General features: G+C 38.9%; 1 protein-coding gene across 5 annotated transcripts in view; it reads right to left on the bottom strand.

Annotated features, from left to right (window-relative positions):
• The window catches only part of LOC139942582 (uncharacterized), a 154,376-nt gene that overhangs the window by 55,609 nt on the left and 71,077 nt on the right, over positions 1 to 27,690 (bottom strand). For all 5 annotated transcript variants that reach the window (XM_071939439.1, XM_071939442.1, XM_071939441.1 and 2 more), the window contains exons 2-11: positions 16,313 to 16,495; positions 13,683 to 13,764; positions 12,948 to 13,125; positions 11,698 to 11,862; positions 10,394 to 10,540; positions 6,639 to 6,704; positions 5,577 to 5,691; positions 4,286 to 4,432; positions 4,004 to 4,107; positions 263 to 425 (exon numbers count right to left, since the gene is read on the bottom strand). In XM_071939439.1, coding sequence (XP_071795540.1) covers positions 263 to 425; positions 4,004 to 4,107; positions 4,286 to 4,432; positions 5,577 to 5,691; positions 6,639 to 6,704; positions 10,394 to 10,540; positions 11,698 to 11,862; positions 12,948 to 13,125; positions 13,683 to 13,764; positions 16,313 to 16,495 — 1,350 coding nt within the window. The remainder of the gene's footprint in view (positions 1 to 262; positions 426 to 4,003; positions 4,108 to 4,285; positions 4,433 to 5,576; positions 5,692 to 6,638; positions 6,705 to 10,393; positions 10,541 to 11,697; positions 11,863 to 12,947; positions 13,126 to 13,682; positions 13,765 to 16,312; positions 16,496 to 27,690) is intronic.

The following is a 27,690-nucleotide window of genomic DNA, read 5'->3' as shown; positions in this document are numbered from 1 at the left end:
ATCTATAGTTAACTAGTTATAGCTATCATAACTATTTTACTAGTTATAAATGTTATAACTATAACTAGTTTACTAATTGGATTGCCTTTTACTTACCGATGAAGCTGGCACAGAACGGATACAAGAGTGAGATCAGGAGTATGATCAGCAGTACGCTATGTTCCCTATCTATAGTTAACTAGTTATAGCTATCATAACTATTTTACTAGTTATAAATGTTATAACTATAACTAGTTTACTAATTGGATTGCCTTATACTTACCGATGAAGCTGGCACAGTACGGATACAAGAGTGAGATCAGGAGTATGATCAGCAGAACGCCACGTTCCCACATCTTGGCAAAACGAGACCCAGGCATGACCACAGTCTCTCTGATCAGCTCGCAGAAGTCCTCCCACCACTGACCGATCTGTCGATGGATCCTCTGTGAGGACAGTACGTAAAATCCACGTTTTGAGGGTCAGTTATCATGTTATAGTAGAACTCTGTTCAAGGCTGAATTTCATAAAGCCTGAAGTAAAAAAACTTGCTAAGCGCAGAATAGTTTTGCTTAGCAGAATCCTGCAACCGGCCAAAATTACATTAAGTTTACACTGTTGCAACTGGTACCCTGCTACATGTTTTGAAGAAAAAAAATCAGAAAAAAAAATCATGAAAAACATTCTTGTGTCACTCCCTTAAAATTTGTTCCCTTTAGAAATCTGCAACGGCTAATTAAATTTTCTCAAGATCTTTGGAGTGACACAGGGAAAGTTTATTTGAGATAAAATTACCGATGGAAGTTCTGTTGTGCTGCAACATCAAGTTGGAAGTTATGGAAACAAACACACACAGTGAAGCATGCAATACAGACGTACCTACTACAGCATAAAACAAAACACAGCCACAAGGCATGGACCTCCTACAAGCACAGCTAATAATTATATCAAGAAAAAAAGCAAGACAAGTTTTCCAAGAACAAATCTACACAGCAAAGCTGAAATATACATGGAGTTAAAACAAAAAGTTTTTTTTAAATGCAAGTAGCTAGACACACAAAGCCACTTCACTGTGTGGGCTACAATTTTTTTCCAGAGGCTGTTGCCACCTACTCCTAGGGCTAAAGCAGGGTTACCCCTTTTACAGTCCATACGGATGTAGGCTTGGGTATCATCAGTCCGAAGCCTGGCCGGTAGAGCAGAAAGCACTACCTCCCCAATTTTATGTAGCAAGTGTCACGACCATGATTTGAACCCACACTCTGCTGATCAAACACCAGGGCTCAATTTCATATAGCTGCTAAGCACAACGAATTTGCTTAGCAAGAAATGTTTGCCTTGATAAAAACAGGATCTCCAACCAAATTTCCACGTGATTTTTAGGATAAGCAAAGAACAGCTGAATACTACGCAATATGCAACAAATGAAAGTTTGGATGGTACTCTTGTTTTTATCAAGAAAGAAATTTCACGCTTAAAGCAAATTGTTGTGCTTAGCAGCTCATGTATGAAATCAGGCCCTAAGCTTGAATCCAGAGCTCTTAACCGCTAGGTCGTGACATGCCCCGTTAACGCAAACTCAATATAAGTCACTGCTGTCCTGTAAAATATTATAAATAAATAAATACAGAGACTACTTTGCGTAACGGACGACAGAAATCTTACCGGTGTGGCTATCCTTATTGGGCTTTGCTATTATGACATGACAGACAATTGAATTAACAAGTTATTAATGATGGAAAATGTTAATCAGTCGTTCACTATACATGTATATATGCTATGCAAGGGCGACGCTCTGCAGTTTTATCTGTATGAAGCCTGGTTCATACTCCATGCAAAAGCGAATCGAATTTGGGTTACACAGATTTTAAACTTTACAATCTTTTTTAAAGAGATATCGCCTTACATCACAAGGCTATAGATGGCCACTTCAAGGTGAGGGCCACACAAAACTGATTTGGACTGTTGACCCAAATCAACTGCCCCCAGGGGCAGTGTTGCCCAGGGGCACTCTGCCATACTCTTGGAGCTGAAACAGGGTTATCCAGGGTTTGTCCACATGTCATCAAAAGGGTGCATCCGATTAGCTTCCCTGGGTCGACCCCTATATGGCGTATTTTATTTTTTTCCAGAACGAACGTTGGCACATAATTACCCAACGTTCGTCCTGGAAAAGTCGCCTACTTTGTTTTCCAGTACAAACATGTGCAGGGATCTATGTTTACCCACGCTCCACCTGAAAAAAAACCAGACGCATCATCACGTGAGCCTTCTCGTCGTGACGTCAGTGCACCTCGGGTCAGCCCCAAGTGACCCTATCCGAATGCACCCAATGATGGCAGAAAATGCAAGGGATTGATTGGTACATGTTTGTAGGCTCCGTTTTTTCCACTTGTTATGCAAGACGCAATACATTTTGGCAACAATTCTGCAATGCTCTAAAACTTTGTTCTACTATTTTGACTCCTTGAACTCGAAACAAGCCGTTTCACAGAGTTTGAGAAAAGTGGGGCATGTAGAAATAAAGTTGATGGGGGAGGGTAAATTTTGTAGACAGAAAAGTCGCCCTAACATAGCAGAAAGATATTTGGTTATTATTTGTGCGGTCAAACATTTCAAAACATTTCAAGAGAAGTTAACATTCACAAACAATCAAAATCTTGTGAGAAGTAGTTCAACCACCAACAACCAGGAATAAGTAAAGAAATATAAAGGCAAGAGAACCAGTTAATAAAACAGACCAAGGCAAGGAGATGAGAAGAGTTAGAACTTGGACCAGTAGACAAACGCATTCTAAGATGGCCAGGATTAGTCAAATCTTCACCATCTGTGACTCAAAAACCTAGCTAAGCCCAATTAAAACTTCCTGAGATGACAATAAGCTTGGGCGATATCGCGATATTATCGAATATCGCGATATTAATTTGGAAACGATTTCGATATCGGATGGATTTGGTTTTAATCGAAATATCGATATATCGCAATATATCGCGATATCGATTAAATATCGCAATATCGCGATGTATTTGCTAGCTGAGACATCTTGCACCCCATAGGTTTGGAGTAAAACCAGAAGAATAGGTCATTAGAACACCTCTCTTATGCTATGACTGTCTCTTCTACAACTTTCACTTGGAGTTTGAAGACTGATGATGTCAAATTTAATTAATCGTGATTATATCGAATATCGCAATATACTGTCGGCGATATATCGTGAATAAAATAAATCAATATCGCCCAAGCTTAGATGGCGAAGCAACTTTCAACGTTACAGCTGTTTTTGCTGCGAATGTTTCATAGAAATTAAGCACATCGCAGATTGTGACGTCAAAATTGGTATCTTAATCGCTCTGCAGGAAGTTTGAACCAGCTTAATCCGTTCTTAAAGGTATTCTAGTTCTCCCGATTCACACAACAGGTTAAGCCAAAATTTTAATAGATTGGTTTCTTCATGTATTTGTTCGATCGAGTCTGCAACTATTTTGCAAGCCCTGACAATCCTTTAAAATCCCTTTTTAAAATGGGAATAGACCCTAAGCGAACACATTTGTGCACAGCCACAATCACTGGTATCCTTTTCGTAACAAAGATACCAAATGAACAACAGATAAAAACCATTTTTATCGTCACAAGTAGTCTAAATTGCTTCCTCAGTACAAAAATAAGCTAATTCACTGAGTTTCAGAAGACTGGAGTATGTGGAAACAAGAAATAGGTATATTAATTTTTTGGTTTTTACCCATATACACCAATGTGTGTAGCACTGTATACTCGGTACTTTCCCCGAGTCCTGTGAAAAAATCACAGGCAGTTTTTACTCGGGTGGGATTCGAACCCATGAACTTTGCAATTCTAGAGCAGTGTCATACCAACTAGACCACCGAGATTGCCCGGTAGCTAGAGGCAGTTCAAATCCTAGTATAGGTAGGTTTAATTGTGTATTTGAAACAAAGCAAAAGGCAACATTTGACTTTGACTGTATTTGGAATGTTCCCAGATGAGTGGAAGAGTGAAGTGAACTTACCGCGGTGCACGAGCCGTGATGAACGCTGACGAGTTCCTCTATGTCGAAGGCTTCCATGGAATTTCTGTCGCCCTGCGTCATGTTGGCTCTCGTCAAGGAATGCCCTGAATCAATAGCATAGCATCTTTAATCTGACAGCCTCATGCTCTCTTTACTTTGGTATACATAGATTAATTTGTTTCCTTCCATCCTATGTGCTTAATATTTTGCTTATAGATCTATGTAATATTTTGAGTAGTATGAAATATATGACTTGAATTGAATTACTGATGACGAACTTACTTGGCGACTGTGTACTCGTCTTACTATGTGAGATCCTACGAAGGCTCTTGGAGGCAGGGATGATACCCTCTCCTGCGCGTACTCTCTCTTCGAGTCTACCTGCAGCGTCGCAGCGCTCCTCTGCGATACGTTGCAGCTTCCTTGCAACTGAAACATCCAAACATAACAACATTTATATTTCAACTAACTTTGACCATGGATAAAGCCCTCTTTATTAAAGGCACTCGACACTATTTAGTAATTAATCAAAATAATGGTTAGCTTTAACTTTGTAGCAAGCAATGTAGAGCTGTTGATACTATAAAACATTGTGAGAAACGGCTCCCTCTGAAGTTTTCATAAAGAAGTAATTTTTCACAAATTTGCTTTTGAGACCTCAAAATCTAATTTTGAGGTCTCGAAATCAAGCATCTGAGAAAGCACACAACTGCATGTTACAAGGGTCTTTCTTCTTCCATTATTATCTCGCAACTTCGACGACCAATTGAGTTCAAATTTTCACAGGTTTGTCGTTTTATGCATATGTTAAGATACACCAAGTGAGAATACTGGTCTCTGACATTTACGAATAGTGTCCAGTGCCTTTAAAGATCACGTGCCGAGTTTCATAAAGCTGCACAAAAATGCAAGCCCCTGCCAGAAACACTTATTCTCTTAGCGATTAGTGCACTGGGTTCTTTTACGTGCATTACACAACACCCGGGACCTACGGCCTTTATGTTCCATCCGAAGGACAAAGCAATATTGGTTTACATCCTGTTAGATTTTGACGGGGCTGGGGTGGTTAGAATTAGGCTGGTGCGACTAGTGAAACTTACTACTCGACTAGTTGTGCCTCCCTCAAATAGTCACACCTTGGACACTAGTCGCGACTTATTTTTAATTCCCAAGATGCATTGAGGCAAAGTGTTTGCCGCAGGCGCAGTAGTGAACTGAACGCTGAAAGGGTTGATAAAACAGGTTGCAACCTTTGTAGTAGTGATGGCGGCACGATTAACCAAGTAGTTGAAAAATGGCAGTCGCACCTCGACTAGCAATCAATAGTCACGAATGTGACACTAGTCGCACTAGTCTCCCAGGTTTAAGGTCAAGTCACACTGCAGCGATAACGAAAACGATAACGATCATGACGCAAACAGAACATTCTATTGGTTGAATTGCTCGACACAGAACACGCACAAGCTTATTCAACTAATACATTCTCTTTGCGTCGTGATCGTTATCGTTTTTCGTTATCACTGCAGTGTGACTCGGGCTAAAGGTAGACTTTTGAAAGACTAGATTGGCAAACCTTCAGGGTAATGATGTAGTACGTTCTGTAGGTCTGCTTTATCCAGTACCATGAGATCACAGTGGGCTGCAGCCCTGATGCTGTTTGTTCTCGGCATACTGAAAACCAGACTGACCTGAAGAAAAAAACAGGGGAAGAAAAAACAAACATAATAGTTAATTTGTGAAATATACAACCTTAAAGGCAGTGGACACTATTGGTAATTACTCAAAATATTTATTAGCATAAAACCTTTCTTGGTGACGAGTAATGGGGAGAGGTTGCTCCCTCTGAAGTTTTCGAGAAAGAAGTAATTTTCCTTGAATTTTATTTCAAGACCTAAGATTAAGAACTTGAGGTCTCGAAATCAACCATGTAAAAGCACACAACTTCGTGTGACGAGGGTGTTTTTTTCTATCATTGTTATCTCGCAAGTTCGATGACCAGTTGAGCTCAAATTGACAAAATAACAGGTCTGTTATTTTATGCATATATGTTGAGATACACCATCTGTGAAGGCTCGTCTTTGACAAATACCAATAGTGTCCACTGCCTTTAAAAGCAATCTTTTTCTGGTATAGTTCACACATAAAGTTGCTTATATTTTATAGAGCTGTTTAAGCAGAAAATATTGATAAAAAACTGTTGTGTTTAGAACAGGATACCAGTCATAAATTGTTGAGTGACATGATATTTTGGCTGGTAAGCGTATTCTGGTAAGCATCTTTTTGTGATTAGCATTTTTTGTGTGCTCAAGCAGCTCTTTGACAATGACATTGGTCAATCATAAAGCCGGTAAGCACAAAACTTGCTTAGCACAAAACTCTTGCTTAGTAAAAATAGGTTACCAGCCAGAGTACACCATACAGTTACCGTTGCTGCAACTGGTACCCCTGTCAATTACTTGCTTTGCTTTATGAAATTGTGACCTAGAACTTTCCCGATACAATACAAATACCTCACTGTACATAACGGTGACTCAAACAAATACTTGTTTCAATTTTAAATTGGAGAAGAGAGTAGTTGCAATCTGCGCAATTGTTTATTATTTCAGGCATAATAAAGTGCGGAAAAATGGTTTACCTCTCCGAAGAGTTTGCCATGGCGGAGGGAAATGATGGGTGTTTCGTCATCATCTGGCGACAAAACCTGAAAATATGAAGGTGAATGTGATTGTCAATAAATATTAAGCAATTATTCATTGTCAAAAGCATCGAGCCAAGCAATATGCGTCTCTCTTAATATTAATGCATGACGTCATTAATTCTTACCCAAACTGAGGTTCTGGGCGCATGTCCGCCACCACTTGCAGTGCCTTTAGGCTTTAGTAATTACTAATAAAGTAATAGCCTTGTTTTGTACTTTTTTTTTATGGGGGGGGGGGGGGGTTAGTTAGTAATAGTATTGTGATGTACCTCATTGTCATTGAAGTAGAGAGGCGTATATTATTAGTAACTACATCTACAGGGGCCTGCTATACTTAGTATAAGTATGTATATAGACGATGTGACCTCTGACGTCACACGAAAACCATAACATGATTCGTGCGCATACCGCCGGGCAAAACCTTTGTGTTTTGGCAGCCAGCTCGAAAGTGTACGCAATCTTACTGTGACTGCACAACTCAGTGCCCGGCGAAACATGACGTATAGAGTGTTTTGTCAACAGAGGGCGGTTTGAATGTAAACATAGGCATGATAGGTCACATCGTCTAGTAATAGTATAGTCAGACTCAATGTCAAGTTGTCAATTGTCAAACATACCCAACAGAAATGAGAGAGAATAATCAGAACGAAAGTAAACATTTGAACCCCAAAACATGACTGCCGAACTTTTCGGGTAATGAGTCGAGTGTCAGTGGGCCCGATGCTAAATCACATTCCACTGCACTCCACTTGCACTTGCACTGGCAGTGGACCGGCAGCAGGAAGCAATGGCCTTTCGGAAAGGCTTTCCCTTCGCTCGCGGGCCGCCCGCTTCATTGTAAATTTTGAGTCCATTCCAAGACCAAGTCGTACCATTTAATTTAAGCAAAACAGTTTAATGAATGGTAAGTTTTTATACCAAAACCTACAAGTTTTGTGAAAATCTGTGAGCATTTGACTCTTAAAATCCCTTCCAAAATCTTACCAAAGTGAAACTGTTCACACTCGCCGCCGTCAAAAAAATAAGATGACCCAAAAATAATGTGACAACTGCTGACTAACCAGTAAGGCTATCTCAATCTACGTTGTTACGCGTAGGAACCAGACATTAAAACGCAACAAACTAGAGAGGGCGCTTGACACATCTCTTTCGCACGCCCCTGGATTGACTGCAAACCGTTGCATTTATTTTTGGCAATTTTTAGTACATTTTTTTTTTAGTGACTAGTTGTCATAATATATTTTGGGAAAAAGGTACGTATCCTGCCACCACTTTTAATTCGTTAGTTCAAATGAAATAATCCTTTTGATTAGAGAGAAAGTGGGGAACAGGCTATAGGCTATTCAAGAGTATTATAATTAACTTGAAAACAAATTCAGGGGTCGAAATTAAGTGTATTTCCATGGTAGTCAGCAGGGCTAGTGACCAACAATTTTTAGTAGCCCTGATTAGATTTTGGTAGCCCGAAAGACACATTATGTCTCGCGAGGCGGCTCAAACTTTACAATACACCAATAACATAGTTCTTTATTGTTTGTGATGATGATTTTGGCATTATTTTTCCACTAGCCCTTCGGGCTATCAAACTGGAAAAATCAGTAGCCCGGCCGTAACTCTGGTAGTCCCGGGCTAGCGGGCTAGTGGCAATTTCGACCCCTGAAATTGAATACTAGCAACGTCCTCGGGATTAATTTGCCGACGTTCTTCCAACCCTGAGCTGTCTAGCCAAAGTTGGCGGTCTCTCTATTTTATGACCCACATTACTTTCGAAACTTTTTTTTTTTTTTTTAATTAAATATGTAGGCCTATTAATCAGATCATACTTCTACTTTAGCCCTGGCGGCCTTACACTTTCGTATTGTACTACAGTGACGTCCTGGATATCAGGGTACATTTCCGGGGCGGAAAATTTTCACAGCTTCATAACTCAAATCTTACCTGCAACAAGCCACTAATTTCAACAGATTCACATTCAATGGCAGCATATATTTTTTTGCGGTGGGTGTTGGTCGTCATATTATATTCTTCACAAATCCGTCATTTTCATGAAATAATGTAGCCTTGCTCAAGGCAGTCGCATTATTCGCTCCGAAAAGACGCAGCTGTAAACCCACCCGCCGTATACCCTGTGCATGGTGTGTGCGATCACACCGAATGACCAACCCGTATACACACTGTCACATCGCACGAATACTGTTCACACAAGTCATCGCACTCGTACACCACTAACCGCATGCGGAGGCCGTCAGGCCGACAGCTGTCGGCCTGACGGCCTCCGCATGCGGATAGTGTACGGGGGCATCGTGTCGTGCGATGTTACGCACAGTGAATACGGGTGGGTTTTACGCACAGTGAATACGGGTGGGTTTTTATACAGCGGCGGTCTTTTTTCGGAGTGAATAATTCGACTGCCTTGAGCAAGGCTAGAAATAATGTAGCTCCCAACGTTAAGAAATTCAATTTTCTGTTCGTATTCTCACAGTCTGCCGTGTTTACGCAAGACAAAACGCACGACGCGCAGATCTTGCGTTGTGGTTGCGTGTTTAATAACGCTGTGCAGTTAAGATACGGTGACCAAGAATTATTGCGTCTTGCATCATGCGTCTGTACGCGAATGTATACGCGTACGCACGGCAACAGACAACACTGTGCGAAAACGATCAAAACGGGAATTTTTTTAACGTTGGGAGCTGCATTATTTCACGAAAATGACGGATTTGTGAGGAATATATGAGGACAAAAACCCAACCGCAGAAAAATGTATGCCGCCATGGAATGTGAATCTGTTGAAATTAGTGGCTTGTTGCAGGTAAGATTTGACTTATGAAGCTTTGAAAATTTTCCGCCCCAGAAAAGGGCTTAATAGTTAGGACTCTGTATCTATCTGTGTACATAAGAGTCATAATTATATAGGGCTAACTTCTACTTCCATTTGGATACTCGGTAGAGGGTCCATAAGACTGGATGTAACAGTCAAATCATATTCTTTAAAAGTAATATTGAACCACAAAATAATAACAGTCATAGTTAAAGTGGATAGTATTGAAAACTTGTATTTAAAAGTCAAAATTACTTTGGACAGACTTTTCAGGCCATTGGGTGTATTTATTTGTTTTCCCCCCAAAATAATAAGTTTCGGGATGCCCGTCTCCGATCGCGGAATTTATGCAAAAATACATCGACACTCGACACTCGTAAATATTGAGACTGCCGTCGTAGTTCCCCAAATAAATATGACGTATAATATTTTAACGGTTTTAACTCCACCAGACTCAACGTCTAGCCTCTAGCCTACGCCTCATCCTCTGTCTTAAACACCGTAAAAACTGCTGACGAAATGAAGTTTCAGCCAATGGTGGTCTTCGAACGCAGAGTTCCGTGCCGCATTTTTACCGAGAAAAAAATGGATGATTAATTTCTTTGTTTGTCTGTTGTAAGTAGCGTCACGAAAGTCAAAGAAAATTTGTATCCCCGCGTTTACTATTGACCTTGATTGAAAAGCTTGTATATAATTATCTCATTTCGGGCCAATCAACTTTAAGGCATAACAAAAGTATAATTATGTTGGCGTAACCTAACGGGCTCCCAAAACTAGGGTAGGGATTTTTTCTTTCTTTCTTATAGCGTTACGTCAAAATCCTGCGTGGCAACCAACGTAAAAACGTGAATAAATGACAAGGCTGTGATCTTACCTCCACCTCTCCCCTCTGGATGAAGTACATGTTATGGCAGATCTCGTTCCGGATGGCAATTATTTGACCAGGAAGATACAGGGAAGGTTTAATCTCTAAAGAGAGCATGCGCATAAAGCCTTCGCTCATGCCCTTGAACATTGGCGCCTAAAAGAAGTAAACAAAAGCAACAAAGAAAAATATATAAGTAGTAAAAAAAAAAAAAAAAAAAAAAAAAAAACGTCACAGGAGGCAATCGAACAACCAGTTCCGGGAATTTCCAAGAAGAGAATCCATTTTTTTTTGGAATTGAATGTTCACACAAAACTATTCTTTGGATCTAATTTTTTTTTTTTTTAAATGTGCTACCAATGGGAGACTTTGGAACGCTAGGTGGCAGCAGACTTACCAGGTAAATTTCCATTGTTTACGTAGTTTTGAGCCTGCGCACATTACCGAGAACAATGGATTTTATCTGGTAAGTCTGCTGCCACCAAGCGTCCCAAAAGTCTCCTATTGGTCCCTTTCCGTAGCATACACTAAATTTTTATGTTTGTGCGTTATCCTCTTGGGACACTGGTTCTATTGTCTTAAAAATGTTTTCCAAAATTATATTATTCTAGATGGAATCCGAAGGTTTTTAATGTTGTATCCGCACTATACATATTTTGCCATTTTTTTTTCATGATTGGCCTGCTATTTAAAACTCTCCCGTGCCTTTTACCACAATGTTGCCTTTATTGTTGTTCAAATACATTTGTTACTTTATTATTATTTTGCTCTCTACACCTGCCCCTAAATGTGACCCACTCTGTGAAAATGAGTCAGATATCGCCCAATGCATTATTAAGTTATGGACAGTTTAATCTTTTTTTTTTTAGATCTATAGTTGCATGGTTAACCTCGAGAACACTTACTTTTAGGCAATAAAGCTATAAATACAACAATTTTGTGATCATACTTAATTTGTATCCTTTTGCGCGAAATGGTAGTTTACAATATCATTTTACTTGTAATTCGTTTTGCACCAAAAAATGGTGTTGTGGCTAATTTCAAACGGGAGTAACTCAGCAACGCGATACACCCCAAAGCTTAGACATTTACCAAATTACTGCTGCTGATGTGTTCTTTCCAGCCATGCGTATAACTCAATTCTTGAAATTGCCTACATCTGACTAATTTTCACAGAGCGGGTCACAAATGGGTTGTCATTTCAGTCTGTTCATTTACTACCCTTCCTACTCTATCACTATCAAGTAAAGATTTGTATTTTTTATGTGAAACTGGCAAATAAATAACAAAAGTTTTGGAATAAATTTGCGAACCTTATCAAGGATATACTTGTTGCCACTGAGTGACACCTCAGCATGGAAGGTTAGAGGCATAGCATTAATCAAGCTGTCGTCAGTGACGCCTTTCTTACGGAACCATAGATACTCGTAGTATCCTACTACTTGCCTCTGGAGATCGTCAGTAACAGTTTCGTCTCTCTGTGCGAGTACCAACAAGACAATATTATATTATTTTAAATACCTTGAAATAAACAAAAATAACTAATTACAAAATGTAAGCTTAAGGGAACACGTTGCTTGGGATCGGTCGAGTTGGTCTTTGAAAAGCGTTTTGTAACCGTTTGTTATAAAGTGCATTATGGTTAGAAAGATATAGATAGTTCCGACATGACGTAAATCGGCCATCTTTACGGGCAATTTGGAACACATAGCCATATGTTTTCCGCGAGAGCGGTGTGCAGCACGCGCAGAATTCACAAAACTCGTTGCCTGATTGGTTAGTAAACAGCGTGGTTGTGTTAATAAACTGAGCGCTTGACGCGCCTGCAAGCTTAAATGCAATTTGCCCGTAAAGATGGCGTCTATTGCAACTTATCTATTGTAAAAGTAGAATACAGTGATCGAAAATGCGTTGTTTTCTTTTTACCTCGTCCAATAACACGGTCGGCCATTTATGGGAGTCAACATTTTGACTCCCATAAATGGCCGGCCGTGATAGTTCGCGACGTAAAAAGAAAACCGTGCAATTTTGAGTGATACTTGTGTGGATCATTACATTCTACTTTTAAAACATCTTTATATTCATATGCAAAAATAATGCTTTTTTATAGACCAACTTGTCCGATCCAAGGCAACGTGTTCCTTTAATAGAGCTTTATATTACATCCGTGGGGCGTCTCAAAGAAATTCATTATTCCCTACAAAAAAATTGTGGATGGAGCTTTGTTTGACAAGGAAAATATTATTTAGACATACTCGATTTACAAGGTGTTGTCTTCTAATAATGCCGCCAACCAAACCAGGCTTACTACGGCGAACCCTCTCTTTTTGTACGGTTAGCACTGCAAGCTCAATCCGAAAGACTAGTCCTTTATCAAAAACGTATAGCTAGTCCTAAGTTAAGAGGATCAACTCGTCCTAAGTCGAGATAGACTAGTCTTATCTCTTCGTAAATTCCACCCCAGGACTTGAGTTCTGTAGGGGCATTATACCATCGTTAAAAGTACACTATAAGTTGGCGTTTTTTTGGAGAAAGTTGTGTTAAATAATTTGGAGATACCAACCAAGCTCTGCTTGATAACATTGAAGCGATGAGTGTAGCGCGCCCTCTGTGCGTCAAAGTTGGTCAACATGGAGGCCATTCCGCCGAGAATCATCCCAAAGAAGACGCCCTCACCGATCAACATGGCCACAATTGAGACCCATTTTTCTGATATATTCACCGCACTGATATCGCCATACCTAGAAAATATGAATAAAACAATTTTGGAAAGGGATTGTCATGTATATAAAAATGGTTGGCTGATCATAACAAGTCGGGCAAAAAGTTCATATTATTTAACCCCAGTTTCACAGAGCTGCTGGCAGCAAGTGTATCTTAACAATCTTCAGCTAGATGGACTGCACATGACGTCATTGACCGCCATTTTGAATGAACATGATGCAAAAGTGCATTCGTGTATGCTGCAAACGACTCACATTCAATGATAGACTGTCACGTGTTCACATGCGGCCAATGCAAGAGGTCTTTAGCTAATTAACTGGACACCAGTCACAGATTGGAGTTGTTAGCCTTATTTTGATAAGCATACACTGTGAAGTGTTTAAATTGAAACCATTGGTGTTTGTCACTTAAATGGTGTCACTGAATCTTTTGCTGAAAATTTTGTAAATTTTTTGTTTTTGTTTATAGCTTTTGCTATTTCATGTGTGTGGTCGATCACACAAAATATTAACACTGTCTGAGACCTATCTGGAAGCTCTGTCAATCCTTTAAAATAAACAGAAAGTAAATTTACCCAGTTGACGTTGCAGTGGCAACAGACCAATAGAGAGCTATTACATACGAATCTCCGGCACTACTGTTTCTTATATCAGTCCCTGTGGATAAATAAAGAGTCAAGAATATCGTGAATATTACAACATGAGACTTTGGAACCAACGCTAGGTGGCAGCAGACTTACCAGGTAATCTTCAACTGTTTACGTAGTTTTGATCATGAGCACATTACCGAGAACGATGGATGTATCTAGTATGTCTGCTGCCACCTACCGTCCCTAAAGTTCCATTTTCCAGGTAAATTCCAAACTGCAACCAAAATCCCTCTCAGATAAAAGTGAGATCATAAACCTACAAACAAACTCGGAGCTGATGTAGTACTAATAGACTTGTGCAAGTCAGTCGCGCGTATCCAAACATGTTTGGTACCATTTTAGTCCCCACGTGCATTGGTCCAAAATGAGGGTACCTTTTAATAATAATATAATAATATAGGTATTTATATAGCGCCTTTAACAAAGATCAAAGCGCTGAACAGTGACTAAAACAAGAACAAAGCGAGAAAGGAGAGAAAAACAGAACAACAAAAAGGATTAATGACGAGGCTGATTGAAGAAGTAGGTTTTGAGTGTTTTGCAAATGGCTGTTGAAGATGATAATCACTCAACAAGTAACGTACTTGTGGAGTACTGCATTTTCTTATATCCAAGGAAAGTAAGATAAAACAATGTGCGTTGCATTTTGAAAGTGTTTGAAATGTTCATGTGCCAATAGGGGCCATGCATAATTCCACCGAAAAGGTTTTCATGGTGGAGTAGGCCTATACCTTTAAGTTTCAAGGCGGTGACTTCACTTTCAAATATTTAATGAAAAATGCCTCTCTTTTTAAATTAATGTTCAATGGTACTACATAGGCCTATCATTTTGAAGTTTTAAAGATGGAGTACTAAGAATAGAGTACTCCATGTTAGGTAATAATCGGCAATACCGTGCAACTTGGTTTTAATGTATTTTTAATAATTTTTATAGATATTTGTTTCACTGCGAATACATTTTGTTTACATAAAGTCACTTTTGTGTTTCTGGCAATATCGGCATGCCATCAGCAATAATTTACTGTTCTCGGTTTGAGAGCCGTAAATAAGGCAATGGTATGACACTCCAATCAATTTGATCACCCTCTTCAAATTGCAGTTCACTATAACATATCACCCATCATCCCCTCGTTTTACTCTACACGTTTGCCACTTTCAATTTTCGGATCGAGTTTCAGTATGGGCCAGACGGATCGCCCGGAGCAAAAACCACTAAAAAACAGAGTGGGGAGGGGGGGGGGGGGGGATGTCAACGCTGATACAGGAAAAGAAAAGAGAACACAGACTGCCGGGAGCAATGCACACTACGTGGTGGGACAGACGCAAAGTGCTTGCCCCTGTTGAAATTTGACCAGTTTTTGTCGCTCGTGTAATGTGGTCCTAATTTCATTTTTATGACTCAATTTCTGTCGTGGGCGACACTGAGTGGTCGTTCTCTAACATTGATACTTCGCCTGGAATTTCAATTTGTAGTTTCACCCCCCCCCCCCCCCCGTAGAGAAACAGGCGCAATATTATAATGAAGACAGATTCCTGTTTATGTATATTGGTTTCGTATTTCAATGTGTAGTGCCTATTTACTTTGTGAAATTATGTCCCGTTATGTATACTTTCATAAAAACCCTCGTTATACAAGTCTGAATTAGGAATACGGTACGTTTTAGATTGTTCATTTTTTTTTAAAGTATACTTCACAATGTTAGCAGTAGACCTCTATCATGGTGCAGCCATATTGAATTTCTCCCATTGATATCAATGTTACCAGGCAGAGACTTGAAGAAGAAAATAGTCTAGTTCCTTTTCGCAAAATGATTAATAACATTTATGATTGTTATTCGAGACGAGGAACATGACCAAGATGGAGGCAGCATGATAAAGGTCGATTGTAATAACAATGTAAACACAACGTTTGTAAAGCGTTATGAATAAATGGAAACATTGCAAGTTTTACTTTGCAGGGATGTAGTTTAAAGCAACATTATAAGAAAGGTACTCGCTAAAAAAACTTTGTGCAAACCATCGTAACATAAACAAGAGTACACAATTCGTTTTAGCATGACATTGATTTAATTTATTTTTTATATTTTACAAAACTCAAAACGGGAAATTAGTTTAATTGTGTTTTATTATCAAATGTATTATTTCAGACAGACATATTTCAGGGGATGCTTTCTACCACTATTATCAAGTTTTATGTAAACCTATGATCTTGTGCGATTTTGTTTTGTACAACCTACGACCACATGCATGTGCACATTAATGAAAACAATGGGAGTCTTTGGGACGCTAGGTGGCAGCAGACTTACCAGGTAAACTTCCATTGTTTACGTAGTTCTGAGCGTGCGCACATGACAGAGAACGATGGATTTTACCTGGTAAGTCTGCTGCCACCAAGCGTCCCAAAAGTCCCCCATTGGATAAACACAACAATATAAAGTAGTGTTCCAATGTTATCTTCGTAGCTCACCATCGTGATTACTTCTCAACTAATGAAAGTTCACAATTATTACCCTGGTAAAACACAAGTTGAAATTTAAATTAAAGCGACAACTTACCTAGATTGAAGGCCAGCGCCCAAGAGTCATTTCGACACGTAATATCAATGCCTTCGTGGTGGCCAACACAAGCTAATGTGTACCACAAACATGCTGCAGTATGAATAATAAGGCCTGCTACGGTAGTGTACTTAACAGTTCGTAATAGAGACGTGTTGGAGCCTAGTTTAGATTCACGGGTTTCTGTAAAACACAAGAGGAAAAAGACAATAAATTATAAGTAAAGTTTTAAATGATGGAAGAATGTGTGGCTTTTTTTTGGGATACCAATAGACCTTATCGCAAATACTCGGTACGCGCACAACAGACGTGGAATGAAGTGCATGCTGGTCTAGCTAACTATCAAATTTGGGTACTAGCTAGACCAGCATGCACCTCATTCGACAGTTTGCGCTTGCGCAATGGTATTTGCGAAAAGGTCTATGTGCAGTAACGTCTGGTACCCTGTGTGCGCACGCGTTTTAAGGAACCGGAAAAGGCTTATAATTGCAAGTTGTCGCGACACTCTCAATACACCGCAGCTCAGACTACCTCGTACGTCTGCTGCCACCAACGTCGGTAAACTCTCCAGTATTGAACAGTGCAATCATGTCACAGGCTTTTATCAATACCGAATAAAACATATTAAAGTGAAAGGTGATATAAAAAAAAAATTAAAAGTTCTCAGTGAAGAACTTCCTGTTATGCCAACTGATAAACTCGTATGCAGAATAAAAACTGGGCCCAATTTCATAGATCTGCTTCAGCACAAAAAGTAAACTTCAGAACAGCATGCTTATCCAAAAAAACATTTCAAATTGACTGGTGACTTACTCATTTATTTCGCCAAGCAGGAAATGGTTAGCACTATTATCTGCTTAAGCAGCTCCATAAAATTGGGCCCTGATCACAGTCGTAGTTGACTGGTTACCTGTTTCTTCTATTAAGCAAGGCTTATTCGGCACTTAACAGAGTATGAACTCAAGACATTTACCGACCGGCCTTCATCCTTAAGAACACATTATGCGCTTAATATTAGTCATGCCACTCCGAATATTGTTATAAAATAATGCCAACCCCTAAGAAAGCTATTCATATCAATATTGATCGTCTGTATATATTCAACTCTAATGCAAAAGTGTGTCATGATATCATATTTCAGTCGATAAACTTCACTACATGCGAAAGTAATAATTTGCAGTCACAAATGCCTTCGGCGCCATTTTGAACCCAGCAGACGCACTGTGTTCTGCATACCATCTACAAAGCACATGGTATAAGTCTTTTGAGTAGATAGGTTATCTTCCGTGGAGATTTTTTTTTCTTGCAGAGAATGATCGATCGAACACTCTAGTACATGATTCTATATGCGTCTAACCTTTATAGCAACAGCATGTTCATGGTGTAGGATTGCACTATACCCTATGGGTTTATATTATTCCAGCATGAATTTTCAGCATGATCCGACCGGGGGGGGGGGGCATTCTATAAAAAGGGTCTAGTTTGTGTACGAGTCCTTAAACCGATCACCAACATGGCGACCGGGTGCTGCTGCACTATGAACGCTGACCATGCTCATCCTTTTAATAGATGTAAGTCTAGGGTATAGTGTACAAATCAATGTCTTTAAACCGATCACTAAAATGGCGAATATAATTATGTAAGTTTCCAAAAACAATGTTGTAGTGTAAACCCAGTGATTAGATGTTCATCTTTTTAAAGGTAACACGTTGCCTTGGATCGGTCGAGTAGGTCTTTGAAAAGCGTTTGCAACCGTTTGTTATAAAATGCATATGATTAGAGAGATATTTCAAAAGTAGACTATAATGTTCCACACAAGTATCACTCGAAATTGCGTGGTTTTCCTTTTACCTCGTCGACTAACACGGTCGGCCATTTATGGGAGTCAAATGGACTCCCATAAATGGCCGACCGTGTTAGTTCGCAAAGTAAAAGGAAAACCACGCAATTTCGAGGCAAATGTGTGGATCATTGTATTCTACTTTTAAAACATCTTATTAACCATTTGCATTTTAAAACAAACGGTTATAAACGCTTTTCAAAGACCAACTCGACCGATCCAAGGCAACGTGTTCCTTTAACAGACGCAAGTTTCTAAAAACAAAAAGGGACTAGAAGTGTACAAACCAATGTCTAGTGTACAATAAACCGAAAAAGGTTCTGTAGTGTTCAAGCCTGCGTTTAAGTGAATTAAATTGCCATGTTCAATACCCCTCAATGAATATGTTGTAAGCACACACAAAAATGTCTGCCCCAAAACAGAGAAGGACATGATATCACACCAAAATATACAACGCTAACTTGAAATGGGTCATCTTGGATGATTTGTACTATGATGTCACAGTCTCTCATAAGCAATTAAAATTAATTCATTGATGAATCTTATTACGTGAAATTCAGCTCATTCCTCTCACTTATTTAGGCATCAACAAGGGTAGTGGTAGCACTTAAAGGATTCGGGTACTTTTTCAAAATGTCCACAGATTTACATTAAATTTACAGGGTTTGAAGATAATGATAGTGGAAATCTTCCCTTCAAATATGACTAACTAAGGTTGTGTAGTTAGCATGTAAAATCCCCTTAACCAGTTATGATATTATACCAAAACCATAGCATAACTGGTTAATACGTTTTTACATGCTAAAACTGAGACGAAAATTATTACTTTGACTCATTTCTCAAAAACTACAGCACCTTAGTAAGTAAAATTGCAAGGGAAGCTTCCTACTATCATAATCTTCAAACTGTGTAAGTTTAATGTAAATCTGTGGCCATCGTGTTTTTTTGTTAGGAAACAGTACATACTACCCTTTAAAGACCCAAACTAATGAGTAATTTATACAAAAACTGCATGAAACAGTTTAATACTTCTTCAGATGCAAGAAGGGGACAAGCCAAATACACGTTACTTTCGTGTATACACGTGTTCATGGCTTGCCTTTCACCGCATCTTACGAAGTAGTTGCTGCTGCTACGAAATAACATGCATATTTGTTTAATGTAACAAAGAGAACTCTTTAAGTACAATTCATTTCAGTCCAATTTAAAGACATTTATTTTCCATTTCGATTTCACTGGTTTACAATAAACGTAGGCATACAAACTAAACAAATAAATAATAGAAAACTGATTACACTGAAAACTGAGGTGTTGGTGTCTGTGTATATGTAACAGCACCAGCATGGTGTTAATTTCACCAACGATATCGTAATGGGAATACATAACACCATGTTGGAGTTGTCAGAGAAAAAGGAGGCAAACCCTAATAAGCATGCTCGTGTTGGAAAGCCTTATTTAGGACAAGAGAATGTGCAACAAACAGACATGACGGAACAGGGGGGACAAGAAACAAAAAACAAGGATTCAAACAGTCAGACAATCAACAACTAACATGAGTACAGTACAAATAAATAACGATAACATAATAATGAATTTGACATCTAAATGCTTTAAAGGCAGTGGACACTATTGGTAATTACTCAAAATAATTATTTGCATAAAACCTTACTTGGTAACAAGCAATGGGGAGAGGTTGGTAGTATAAAACATTGTGAGAAACAGCTCCCTCTGAAGTGACGTAGTTTTCGAGAAAGAAGTTATTTTCCACGAATTTGATTTCGAGACCTCAGGTTTAGAACTTGAGGTCTCGAAATCAACCATCTAAACGCACACAACTTCGCGTGACAAGGGTGTTTTTTTTTCTTCATTAGTATCTCGCAAGTTCGATCACCGATCGAGCTCAAATTTTCACAGGTTTGTTATTTTATTCATATGTTGAGATACACTAAGTGAGAAGACTGGTCTTTCACAATTACCAATAGTGTCCACTGTCTTTAAGTCGATGTTGGAATGAGTTGAGAGATGGGCGCCTTATATCATTAGTAGCTTCCCCCTACCACTACCTTCCTTGGTTTATATATCAGAATAAAACAGCTTGTTGTTTATGCATCAGCATTAAAGCCATTGGACCCTTTCGGTACAGAAAAAAAAAAAAGTTCACAGATTTACAGATAATTTACAGGGTTTACAGAAGGTAATGGTGAAAGACTTCTCTTGAAATATTAGTCCATGAAATGCTTTACTTTTTGAGAAAACGGTAAAACAATATAAATTCTCGTTAACGAGAATTACGGAGTTGTTATAAACACATGTCATGACACGGCGAAACGCGCGAAAACAGGAGTGGGTTTTCCCGTTATTTTCTCCCGACTCCGATGTCCGATTGAGCCTAAATTTCCACAGGATTGTTATTTTATATATAAGTTGTGATACACGAAGTGTGGGACTTGGACAATACTGTTTACCGAAAGTGTATAATGGCTTTAAACGCTAATTGATTCGTGATGCAAAGTCGACTTGTTGACTTGCGTACAGCACAACATAACACGATGACCTTATCAAACACGAAGGTTCTTTTTGTCCTCTTCGCCCTTGTGTGTAAAATCAACATCCCTCAAGGATGCACACTAACAAAATCTCTCACTTAATTTCAAGCCATACAACTCTCTGAAATTACAGACTACAGCGACCTGGGTATTGAACATAATCATGTCTAAACCAGAGTGCCTTGTGCACATAGGCTGAGCAGCCATTACAGTAGGCTTAGAACAGATAGGGACGAAGGAAAAAAAAATCATTTTTGCTCCAAATCGCCAGACAAAAGTCAATACGATGGCATTGAATCGCAGTAAAACCCGCCTTCTTTGCCCTACACTTGGGTTGCAAATCTATGGCCGACAATGCGTCGACGGCTGTTTCGTGTACGATAAAACAGCAAGTTCAATCAATACTCAGGTAAACAAATCAGTAATAACAGTTATAGTTTCATGTTACTGGCTATAGCACATTGCGTTTCGTGTTATTATTTTTACGACCAGAATGCTATGTGCACAGCTACATAATGGGTAGGCCTATGTTTTCATTTATCTATTTATTTATTTATTCTTTTCAAGATCTTCATACGGGTATAAAAATCAGCCCAACGGCTGTTTTACATTTTGGTTCTGTGTCTTAAAAATGAGAATGTAGCAAATAATTCATGGTTATTTATGTATCCTTTAAAGGAACACGTTGCCTTGGGTCGGACGAGTTGGCCTTTGACAAGCGTTTGTAACCGTTTGTAATAAAATTAATATGGTTAGAAAGATGTTTTAAAAGTATAATACAATGATCCACACAGGTATTACTCGAAATTGCGCACGGTTTTCCTTTTACGTTTTGAACTAACACGGCCGGCTAATTATGGGAGTCAAAAACTTGACTCCCATAAATGGCCGACCGTGTTAGTCCAACGAAGTAAAAGGAGAACCACGCAACTTTGAGTGGTGCTTGTGTGGATCTTTATATTCTACTTTTAAATGATCTTTCTATAACCATATTCATTTTATAACAAACGGTTAAAAACGCTTTTCAAAGACTAACTCGACCGATCCAGGGCAATGTGTTCCCATGATGAATACAATGTGATTGAGTTTGCCAAGTAAAGATCTGGGCCCAATTTCATAGAGCTACTTAAGCAAAAAATTTTGCTTAAGCAAAATTATCCTTGCGTAGTAAAATCAGATTACCGGCCAAGACTCCACTCAATTATTATGCTAAGTTAACAGCAGCTACCAGTCACAGGCAATGTATATGGCATGACATTTTTGCTAGTAACATGTGAAAAATAAGCGAGCTGTTTTCGTGCTTAAGCAAATTTGTTGCTTAAGCAGCTCTATGAAATTGACCCCTGTACAGAGTAACTCAATATTTTAAGTTAATAAATTTTAAATTACATAATCTCTAAAAGTTTCCAGGAAACAGTTACTCATAAACGTAAAATAAACTTCAATTAAAATTATACATGCGATGACGGAATCACACGTCATTCACTCCCACCTCTGTCTGTGGCCACTGGCCACACGTGCTGTTATTACAGTCTGATTCATATTATGCTAATGAGGTGACTTTACGCTAATGAATATTCATGCATGACGACTACAATGAATCATTTATCCTTCAATTACCCATGGACCAATCAGAAGACAGGGATTACGGTTTATAGACTCAGCGTGCCACGGAGTCATTAAAGCACTTAATTAATTAATTGGAAGAACTTAGAGCATTTGACTTCGTGATTATAACGGCCTTTAATTAGTTGGTGTGTAATTTTTTTGTATTACGCTCGCTTGGGAAAACTGTATTAGCTTTAAAGGTACTTGACATTTTGGGTAAATGTCAAAGAACTGTATTCTCACTTGGTGTATCCCAACATATGCATAAAATAGCAAAACCTGTGAAAATTTGCAATGCTGTATACGTGAGCAATGCCAGGTTTTTTGTTTATAGATGTGTACAGCATTGCTTCAAAATCAGTGCGCCATGAAGGTTGCCGGTCATGCGCATAGACGTTATGCATTGACGTCATACAGCTGTCATCTTTATGGTTCACCGGCAGACACAATTGTAATGCACAATTTGTACGCGCGGCGCACAGGACTGGCCAATGAGAAACCTTCTTTTGGCGAGTGCGCCCTACTCAAATGCATGAGACATGCAGGCTAATCACCTAGAGTTCATATAATCAAAATGGCGTACAATCAAGAATCATTGCGGGCGATGCCGTCAGATAAATACAACTTATATAAAAGAAACGGTACGCCTTAGCTGCCATGATTATCATTAAATATTTATTGTTAAAAATCTAGAATTAATCTAGCCGATTAATGATAAATATATCTAGCCATTAATATACACCAAACATTCGACTGGAAATTCTGGGCAATAATATTGACACTTGTCAGGAGACATATGTTTATTTGTTTCGCTATCAAGGAATGACATTCCAAGCCTATTAAATATTTCCCTGGGTTAAAGGCACTGGTCACTATTGGTAATTACTCAATACATTGTCAGCATACAAACTTACTTGATAACGAGCAATGGAGAGCTGTTGATAGTATAAAACATTGTGAGAAACGGCTCCCTCTGAAGTTTTTGAGAAAGAGACACTCTCTAACTCAAATAATCAAAGACATTCAACTTAGTTTTGTTCATTATGCATCTGAAAGCACACAAATTTGTGCGTGCAGCAAGGGTGTTTCTGCTCAGTACTCTTACAACTTCGTTAACCAATTGAGCTAAAATTTTCACAGGTTTGTTATTTTATGTTGGGATACACCAAATGAGAATACTGGTCTTTGACAACTTAACAAACGTGTCCATCAGTCGATTTTACGAAACGCTAGGATTAATCCTAACTCGAGTTAGGACGAGTAACCCGTCCTAACTTAGGATGGGATCAATGCGTCCTACGTATTTGGATACGGAACTGAACCCGTCCTAAGTCCTAAGATTAATCCTAAGTTAGGAAGAGTTGGTGAAATCGACGGCAGTGCCTTTAAGAAGAACATGAAGGCCATCGAGTTGTGACATTGTCGTCACGAAATTCCAATGCGACTGTAGAAACAAACAGCCGTAGGATTCACGCTGGGGCGGTATCAATGACGGTTTAGAGTTACCACGTGGACTTCGCTTTTTTGAAAAAAAGACAACACAAAAAGGCGGGACAAGCGAGTAACAGGGGGAGTCCTGCGTTGCTTCGGCCATGGCCGGAAAGGTTTTTTTGTACATTTTCGGTTCTTGTTTGGCTCACAGCAGGGGCCAATTTCATAGAGCTGCTTAAGCAAAAAATTTGGTTGAGCACGAAAATAGCTTGCTTATTTTACACACGTTACTGGCCAAAATTTCATGCCATATCATTGCTTGTGACTTGTAGTTAGCTATTGTTTACTTAGCATAGCAATTGAGTGGAGTCTTGGTCGCTATTCTGATTTTACTAAGTACGGGTTATTTTGCTTAAGCAGAATTTTTTGCTTAAGCAGCTCTATGAAATTGGGCCCAGGACATGATTGTTGCGGCAATACCAAAGACAGATCAGCTTGATTATTTCCTTCTGGAATCTTTAATCACCATGGCCCAATATAATAAAGCCTGTAAGCATAAATAAACCTGCTAAGCACAGAAAATAAGTAGGATTTGGAACTTTGCATGGTTGAGATACGACATAGCAAGGCTTGCGGTAACATAAACTAGTTACCAGCCAAAATGGCATAAGATTTATATTAAATCGTTGCAACTCGTGCTTCACTCATGTGTTGCTCATAATAAAAATCCGCAAGAGAAAAACAAAAATTCATCTTTGCAGACCACAATCATGAATTTTCCTCCCCTCTCTGATTCGTAATAAATCATGCTCCCCGTGTAGATAAAAAAAACTGCCTCTGATCATGCTTATTTCAAGAATACTAATGTCAGTACCTCAGATTATTTCCAGTTCAACAAAGACCATCCAAAAACTCATCCAGCCTTTTAGATTTACGCGTGACTTTTAAGGAAGCGGGCAGCTATAAATCTGAAAGGATGGTCTGACGGCTTGGGCTGTGTTTATACGCAGTTACTGCACTATGATGCTACAGATAAGTGTAATTTATACGCCTGGCCTGAGCTGTCAACTAGTCTAGTATTTGATTGCGATGAACAGTATTTCATTCTCTACGACACGCATGTTCTTTTTTTCCCTCTCTATATTAATCTCCCATAACAATACAGCCCGGCTGTACTAATTCTAGGGTAGTGTAATTTGACCCGTACTATTACTGGATCTACCTACAGCTGCAGTGTGTGTATTTGAGGATAGCTCCAATGCGTTTATTGATGTTGCAAGTCTGGTAGTCTGACGTGTAGCAGTTTAAAATGTCTGAGCATCATTGGAAAGCACCCGACGTTGTTACATAATATAAGGGCCGTAACTACGAAAGCCATTTAACTCATTAGATGCGTATAAATTAGTAGTCACTGTATAAACCTCGTGTCTAACTTCAAACAGGTACTACAAAGCTTGCTTTTAGTTATACAAGTTTCATCTTAATGCTTACGTCATCATATTAACTACAATACATAATTAGGGTTCATGTTGATACTATCATAAAGCGCTGGTGTATTGCCCCCTTTTAGTTAGTTAGACTGCTCATTATAAATTCATCTAAATGCTTACGTCATCACATTGAGTACCATACGTTCTTGGGTCATACGTTAATAATAACACAAGACTGATGTACCGCTCCTTTCAGTTCGTTGAACTGCTCGTTATACTTTTATTCATCGTTGTGGTTCCGTCATCACCTTGAGTACCATACGTTCTGGGAGCCACAAGTTGATACTATAAAACCAGACTGGTGGCGGCTCTTTAAGTTCATGGTACTGCTCATTATAAATCGTAATGTTTACGTCATCACCCTTGCGGACCATACGTTCTTTGGGTCAATACTCACGATGTAAAGTTATGATTTGAGTTGTTTAAAGACAGTGGACACTATGAGTAATTGTCAAAGACTAGTTTTCGCAGATGGTGTATCTCAGTATATGCATAAAATAACAAACCTGTGAAAATTTGAGCTCAATCGGTCGTCGAAGTTGCGAGATAATAATGAAAGAAAAAACACCATTGTCATACGAATTTGTGTGCTTTCTGATGCTTCATTTCGAGACCTCAAATTCTAAATCCGAGGTCTCGAAATCAAATTCGTGGAAAATTACTTCTTTCTCGAAATCTACGTCACTTTAGAGTGAGCTGTTTCTCGCAATGTTATACTATCAACCTCTCCCCATTACTCGTAATTAAGAAAGGTTTTATGATGACAATTATTTTGAGTAATTACCAATAGTGTCCACTGCCTTAAACACGTAATGACCGCATCACCAAAATAAACAGTACGCTTATCGCGTCGCTGTGTCAGCACACAAAACATGACAAAATACAGCCCCCAAAATAAAATATGACATGCATGCACATCACTGCCCTGCCAAGAGCAGATCCAATATGATTTTTTGGATATACATGACGCTCAACAAACTGACACGACGAGGAACTTGTTCTTTTAACATCACAGCTCGGAGTGTTGACAGAGGAATTTGCATAAATTTGACGTACTCTAGGTAACTGTTTGGGCGGGAATGTTATTATAAGTCTCGAGCGTCGATAGAAAAATTCACAAAATAGACATGAATTTGAGTAGCGGTTGAACAGTTGTTTTCAAGCGTTGTGTAGAGAGGATACTTCGAATAACAGGGTGGAAATTATGGGCAAAACACGAGTTGGCACAGTTATCTTTGGCACAGTAAAATAAATAACATGTTGCTCGTCCCGCCCGCCTCGGTTTTGGCGGCCGCACCGAAAAGAAAGAAAAAAATCATTACATTCAATTTACATACTATTGATAGCTATTTCAAATGTACCCTATTTTTATTGAGAATTTTCACCATCTTTCTTACATGTAGGCCTACAAGAATAGCTATTGCAACGCATAATGAAAAACTCTTTACTTTGAAACGTTTTGCCCTTCAGGTTTGCATGCCACAGTTCTTTGCACAAGGACTCAATGCCACGCCCACAGAATAACTTTGGAGCAAAAGCAAGAATAACTCTTTAGACAAAATTATAATGTATCAAAATGGACACAGAAACGCACACAGAATTTTAGGACGTATACAGAACATACTCATAAAACCTTCAAATACGATATGGCGGCCATCTTAGACATGGTTGCCATCTTGAAAAAAAATAACAAAAACATTGAAAATAACAAATAACAAGGACCTCCCCCACCAACTTTTTCAAAAAAGTCCGGACGAGCAACATGTTATTTATTTTACTTGGCCAATCAGCCTATTTTAAAGGCAACGTATTAATTTGGTCTTTTGAAACGTTCGATTGTTACAACCCTATATAATGTAGTATACAATAAAACAGCATACTCGCTGTGAGAAAAATTTTGTTCTAAACTTTAGCAATTTTGTTTGCTTATTTAAGCCTTAGAAGCGTACTTCACAGGTTAGCGAGAAAATTAGGCGGCGTTCACCCATGGATTTGCATTGCGACGTCATTCATTTTCGTGCAGTTAGCACCGGAATGTTTGTATGCCTTTTTGTGTGCATACGGTTAGCAGGGCTTTGTCGTGACGTAGTCTGGTGCCTAGTTATTGAAAAAAAAAAAAAAAAAAAAACGCGGCCCGATAAAAAGAAATAGAAATAGATAAGTCTATATAGCTTGACACAAAATGGCCGCTCTAGATAGGACAAAGGTAGGAGTTAGCTTTATCATGACGTAGTCTGGTGCCTAGTTATTGAAAGAAAAAAAAATGGCCGCCCGATAAAAAGAAATAGAACAAGATAAGTCTACGCAGCATGACACAAAATGGCCGCGTCGTGGATAAAAGGGCTTCAGATGGGACACAGAGGAAAGAGTTAGCTTTGTCATGACGTAGTCTACGCAGTTATTGATAAAACAAAAATGGCCGCCCTATGCCGGATAAAAGGCTTCACAGATACACACAAAAGG

Source organism: Asterias amurensis, chromosome 10, assembly GCF_032118995.1.
Source record: "Asterias amurensis chromosome 10, ASM3211899v1".
In the NCBI taxonomy this organism is placed as follows: Eukaryota; Metazoa; Echinodermata; class Asteroidea; order Forcipulatida; family Asteriidae; genus Asterias; species Asterias amurensis.
Note: the sequence above shows the minus strand (reverse complement) of the source record. Positions and strands in the feature narration are given on the sequence as shown.